Here is a 6896-nt window from a genome sequence, read left to right on the forward strand (position 1 = left end):
TGGATGTACCACCACACCACACCAATAGTTTGCATTTACATGCCCTGATTGTCGGGCTTCACAATCACATACACTACTTTTTTAGGTGAATGAAATCGCATGTCTGCACACCATCTATGCAGGGTAAGGGTTGGGAGTTGCTAGCTCTCAAAAAAGACACTGTTTTCCCCCCCTTTGATAAGTTTTCTGCACATGATTTGTCATTTTTTCTGACCCCAGCTACGTATAATTTGGCCTGCGCAAACTGGGGCTAAGCCATATAATATCCTGTACCCAAACAGTAGCTAGGTTCTTTCTTCATTTTTGAGGCCCGAACTCAAAAATCAAAATTGCTTCCTTGCAACTTCCAACCAACAAGACAACCACCCTGCCAAAGTACCCTACACACAGCAGTGAGCCAGTGATTACTTTTGGGTTACCTACGGGTGAATCACCTATGATCTGATGTGACCAAAAACAAAACTGCTCGTATTAAATTAATTTTGTTACTTGAACAAGCCATTTGTAAAAAAGTTTTGGTCTAATCGGAGAGAGATGAATTCTCGTAGAAATTGGAGCTCGATGTTTCAGGCCAACGGTAGTGATGTGCCACGTGGGTATATTCCTTTGGCCACATCACACCAATTGGGTGATTCATAATTGAGTAATTGACCCATTGACCCATCCACGAGTTACAGATCTCATTTCACGCCAACTAGTCATGAATCGGGGGATTCAGGAGCAGTCCAATCAGTATTCAGTAATCAGTACCATTCCCCCCCACCCCTACGGACCAAAACAGACAGTTATCCCGTGTGGGGCCCAGGAAACTTGGGTTAGCATTGGCAAGAATCATGTCATCCATCCGGACCATCCCCATTTGAAGTGATGAAAGAAACCCTTGTTTGTGCACCTCCAAAGGTCCCATGGATTTGAGAGCTTGGACAAAAAGAAACAGTGAAAGTGGAAAAGAACCATCACTCTGCTGCGAAACATGAACCACCCACAAGCAGTAATTATGGTAGCTTCTTATTCCTGAATCTTTGTATTCTTCATACCCAGACCCAGAGTCCCTTTGACCTTGAGTCGAAACAGTGATACAGAAGCCACTGTTTTAAGACCCAGTCTTCTTTGCATTAAAAAAATAACAATAACAAACATCTCCGTTTCCAGTTTCCTTCTGGGTCTTTGGGGGAGCCTGAGAGTCTGAGACTAGTCTACTGAGACCCTGGTCCGAGGTCTCTCCCCTCTTTCCTTATTGCCTGCCTAGCCAAAGCCTACACTAGTCCTAGAGTAGAGACCAGTTAATTAAAGAGAGACTTATTAGCTCCAGCCTCCATGTCCATGTCGCTCTTTCAGTTTCAGGCCGAGGCTTTCAGTTTCCTCCCCTCTTTTAAGTTTCACCTTCCTCTTTCGCTTTCAAATATCCCCTTCACCAACGCACATTGCAAAGTTCAAAATTCCAAATTCCAACTACACATCAAATCATTGTACACATCATATTCCTGCTATTCTCAGCCCATCCAGTCACACCCCTCAACAGTTCCCATGCTAACATGCGCCCTTTTATCCATGCCCACAAGCAAATTGATCAGCCATGGCATCTCTCTTCCATTCAATTCATTAAATAAAATAAATCCAATTATTTTATCATCCTCAACCACAAGGTAGCACAGATATTGTTTTCAATCAAAATCATCCAGTTAAAAAATAACCCACCTCCCCAGTTAGAAGTTGTATCAGACTAATTAGATATGTCTTAACGACCTACTCGATTAAGTCTGGTTTGCGAATTAGGTCAACAACACAAAGGGTGGTCAAAAGATTCAAGAACAAAAGGTAATCTAATCCGACGGTTGCAATCATCCCACCAAGATAAAGTAGCAATTCAGATTGAAAAGCAGCATTCTATTATCTGGGACAATTTCGCTTCTCACATACTCAAAACCAAAATTGATGTCAGATGCTCAGACTTTGGTTCTTTCTTGAGCTTTCAGTTTTAACTTTCCTGCACCATAACTATGAATCAATCTCACACCCGGTTCATGTTAACAAAATTCGCTAATTGAATTATTTTCTCATTCATAACTTGTACATGTATTTCTCAAAAGCTCAGGAAAATAACACCCAGAGGCCAAAGAAGAGAGAAGACTGAGACCTACTACTCTTCAGGAGAGAATTATTTTTCAAAATTAAAAGAGAAAGAGATGAAGAAATTACAGAGAGAAAAAGGAAACTGAGATCACGTTAAATCCGTACTTTTTTCTGGCTCAGTCTACTCGGGAATGGCGACGAGTACAGGTCGCCAGGGTCTCCTCAGTAGCCGATACCGAAACGCGGCTGACAACGGCCTAGGCGAGCCGATTCCACCGCGCCGAGCTGACGAAGAGACGGGAACTCGGTTAATCGCCGAAGGGAAAGCGTCGCCGATGTCTCTAATACTGTTCTCCTTGGGTGGTGGCTTGGCATTTATGTCTTCGAAAGGCGGCGAGGAGACGAACAAATCCTTGAGAGTGTGGCTGAGCAAAGCCTTCTTCTCATTCTCGGGCGGATCGGGAGAGATTGCTTTCTCTCGATCCGGGAACTCCTCCCTGCGAGGCAATCTGCGCCCGCTGCCAGAACGTCCAAGCAGCATCCGTAAGGTTTTGCGGCGACGGAGGTGGACGACGGGACTTGTGGTGGGACTCCGGGTTGGGCTGCCGGCCACGGCACACTGAGTGGCGAGGAGTTTGAATTTCTGCAATGTGGCCATTATTTTATTTCTCCTACTTGGATCTACGTTTTGGGGTGTAAAAATAAATCACTCTCGTTTCAGTGAATGCTTTCTGTGGGTTGGAGGTGGGTTTAAGAGCTTGGAAGAATCGCTGGTTTTGCGATGAGAGATCGGTGGTGGTGGTGGTGATGAGGGAGATTGCTTGAGAGAGAGGAAACAAGTAGGAGGAGGAGGAGATCTGTTGTTTTCTCGTACCCCATGGAGGATGGGATTCTTTGTTTTCTTCTTTACTCTTCTTCCAAGTGAAAGAGAACTCCTCCGAAAGTCCGAATGTGGCTGGACTGGACTCACTGAAAGAAACGGTTTTTCTTTTTATATATTGTTTAGTTTTGAGCTGTGAATTTAATACGGACGCCTTTTGTTTTGTTTTGTTTTTTTATTTATGAGTAGTATTTTTTTTTCTTTTTTCTTGTGAGATATCTGAACGTCTCTCGTGTCATTGTGGAATGTGGACTCATCGGCTATCGATGTTTTTTATTGTACACGTGGCTATTTCAGCAGTAATATCACCAAAGTCATCTTAACGCCTAAGCTTGGGGATCAGGACCACAGGACCCATTAATGGGCCTGCGGCCCTGGGCCCTCCCATTGATTGTCGTGTGTTCCGGTTCCGTATTCATTTTCAGGCATTCGGGACCATGCTTAGTATTGGCATGGAATCCTAACTACTCCCAACTCCTGCTAACTAGATACAAAAAAAAATAGTGGCTGAAACGTGATCAAATCCAAGCTCTGGGGTAGATCCGACGATAGAGAATAGTTGTTATATTTGACCATGCTCATGTCTGTTGTGTTATCGTGTATTCGACTGTTACCTGTTGGATGTGATCTGCCTTTCGGTAGACGGCGAATGAGGTCGATTCGCAGAAAGTGAATGAGAGAACTCAGAATTGTTTATCTGGCGAAGTCGTTACTATGTTATGCGTACCCTGGGGGGTGGAGTCTTTATATAATGTAGTCTTCATGGGTTTTGCAGAGTGGTTATGGGATCTTTGTCACGATGAGATTTGTTTCCGCGTTAATTAGGGGATAACGCTACCAATTGATAAGGTTCATCGCTTCCGCCCGAATCGAACGGGGAGATAATGCTAGTTATTATGCGGTATGATCCCATGGAGTTCGAGAATCACCGAAGGGATTTTCGGTATCATCACGTAGTGGCAAATCGGTATACCCGAGCTGATGTCTTTAAGTCTCGAACTGGATTGAGTACCGGGGTGACTTGGCATCGAGGTGTGCTTGTTGCGATCTGATGCTGAGGCGATCTCATTTCGAGGTGACCTTGTCTTGAGGTAACTTTAGCTCGGAGTAATTGGGTACCCGAAATCGTTCTATTACGGATTGGTCATGCTAAACTGTCATTTGTTAGTCAGGTCGTGTCCACGTATCCCCCTGTTATGAAGTCGGGCCAAATCACCTTTCATCATCATCATGTACGATCATCAACCAACAAGGAATGGTGTGTCTAGAATCTATATGTGCTGATACACGTTGCAAAATTGATTAACTCAGAGCACAAATCAAGCAATATTTAGATTCGAGTTCGGTGGATTAATTATTTTAGATAATTAATAATTAAAATGTATAAATAGATAAACTATACTACACATTAAGATTATACATGGAACAAATTGAATCAGGTTAAACACAAAATCGATTCAATAAATTAAACGGTGTGGATGTAATATCTAAATTGGACGAAGACGAATTATAATATCGAAATTAACCGCTTACAATGGGATTATGTAAATCTCAGGTTTGAATTGGGATTTTCAGATACCATTATATATATATATATATATATATCCTATCTATTCCTTCCTTTCCCTACATTTTCCTTCAAACCAAATATAGCCTTAAGGGATATTTTAAAATGTTAACAATTTGTATCACGAACACTTGTATATATCCTTGTACAAAGAATTGGTGCTGAGTCTACTCGTGAGGTTTTGAAGGTTGATTTCATCAGTGAAGTTATTCAAGTAAGGGAAAGAATGCATTGATGTTTTGAAGGATGATTTCATCAATGAAGTTATTCAAGGGAAAGAATGTATTGGGGCTAAGTGATGTAATTTACTGCAGTACTGCCCGCCATTGTATTCTCATATTATGTTGTTGTTAGTCGGGGTTAAGAATATTATTGGTGTACCTATAATCATGTACTTTTCATTGATGCTGGATAATATTTTAATGATTACTATGTGATGTACTAAGAGTTTTCCTCCTAATCATCTTTAATATGCAATTAATACTTCATAATCGAGAACCCAAGTAGAGATATTTAAAGGAGACTTGTTATATTGTTTGTTTTGACCAGTTTTATTTAATGAAAGACAGTTGTTCTGTTCTCATGGATTGAAAATTTTGGGGTTTTACCAATTTTATAATTATATTTTCTTTGGTGTTTGTGGTTTTGTCGTATTTCTTAGTAGTGGTAAGTTCTTTTTGTTGTCTTCCTTATCTCTTCACTAGGATGACCTATGCAGGTCAAATTGCCATTTCTAAATGACATATTTTCTTTTCAATTTAATCCTTTCTATCATCATATTGAGTTTTCAAGTGTTCCTGTGCATTGTAGGGGTCCTTGCTAGTGTATATATATAGCAATTAGTCCATGTCACTATGCCTCTCATTGCTCCAAAACCCCTTCCTAAATTCCTGTTTTCTTGAATTTTTTATTTTTTTTATTCTACATAATTACCCATTAAACCAATAAGGAAACATCATAAGCTTCACTATTTCTAACAACCATAAAGAAAGATGAATTTGATTTTCTAATGTTTAGCCGAGTGGCACCACTTTCCCCCATTTTATCTCACAATTTATCTCTAACTCTTATTTATATTTTAAGTTATCTCTAATTTAATAGAGAGATTCCCTCCTAAAATATCTCTAATTCTTATTTATCCTCTTCCCATTTTTTATCTGCATCTATATAAAAAAAAGTGTCAATTACAAACTTTTAGAATTATTTAAATATTATAATGAAATTATATACTAACTTTCAAACATTTATTCAAAACACAAAAATTAATCATAATATATTTAATAATATTCATACTGTTAATAATTCTATATTTTTACAAAATTCATCATGAAATTATGTAGTAACAATACAAATTAAAATTTCACAAACTATTCAATTTAAATGTTATTCAAATGATAAAATTTTAAAATTAAAATATTAAGCATTATTTAAAATTTTCAATAAATAAATATCTTAAATAACAAACCATTAAAATTAGCTAAATAATTATATAACAAAATATTCAATATTACATAATAACATTAAAATAAATAAAATTCAAATAATGAAAATTATTAAATATTTTACATATTATTTAAATATTTAAATAACAAAATATTTAACATGACTAAATTTTAAATAGCTAAAATAACAAAACTATGTAATAATAGTACTAATTAAAATTTTATGGATTATTAAATTTAATAAATAATAAATATTTTAATAATTTAAATACTAATATTATTTAAATAACTAAATAATATTGTAAATAGCTAATATCACTTATATTAATTAATAATTATAGAATATAACTTAAAAAAATAATATTTATTCATAATAATTTTACAATAATAGTGTATATTCATTATATATTTATATGTATACTAAAATTAATATTTATTTTATTTTCAGTAATTATTTATTGTATTTTTTTTTGATAAATATGTTTTGTTATTTAACAGTAAATTGTCAATAATTATTGGAGATTAAACAACTATTATTTAACTTTAAAATTTAATTTATCATATTTATTTATTTTTTATAGATTTATTTATAGTAATTATGCATTTTTTATAATTTATTGATTAATATTTATTAAAGATTAAACTATTATTTGAGATTACACTATTTATTGACTAATTTAATATATTTTTAGTATTTATTGTATTTTGTAATTATTGTATTTTTATTAGATATATATTGTATTTTCATTATAAATTTGTTTTCAATAATTGTGTATTTTTTGCTATAAATTTTCAATAATTATTAGAGATTAAATTATTATTATTTATTACAATGTTTTCAAAATTGGATTGGACTAGATCACTAGACCAGAAAAACTGGGAACCGGTCAAGACTCAGGTTCCGATTATACTATGAACCGTTTTTTTTTTTCAA

The 6896-nt window shown here is 35.8% G+C and overlaps 1 protein-coding gene across 1 annotated transcript; it reads right to left on the reverse strand.

Moving 5' to 3' along the window:
- Nucleotides 1-2025: 2025 nt before the first annotated feature.
- LOC148863703 (50S ribosomal-like protein) lies at nt 2026-3056 on the reverse strand. Its single transcript, XM_088974279.1, has one exon. The coding sequence runs from the start codon at nt 2729-2731 to the stop codon at nt 2255-2257; it is 477 nt and encodes a 158-aa protein (XP_088830405.1). The 5' UTR covers nt 2732-3056; the 3' UTR covers nt 2026-2254.
- Between the last annotated feature and the right edge of the window lie 3840 nt (nt 3057-6896).

Source organism: Nelumbo lutea, chromosome 3 (assembly GCF_056320005.1).
Source record: "Nelumbo lutea isolate HS-2025 chromosome 3, American lotus-T2T, whole genome shotgun sequence".
In the NCBI taxonomy this organism is placed as follows: Eukaryota; Viridiplantae; Streptophyta; class Magnoliopsida; order Proteales; family Nelumbonaceae; genus Nelumbo; species Nelumbo lutea.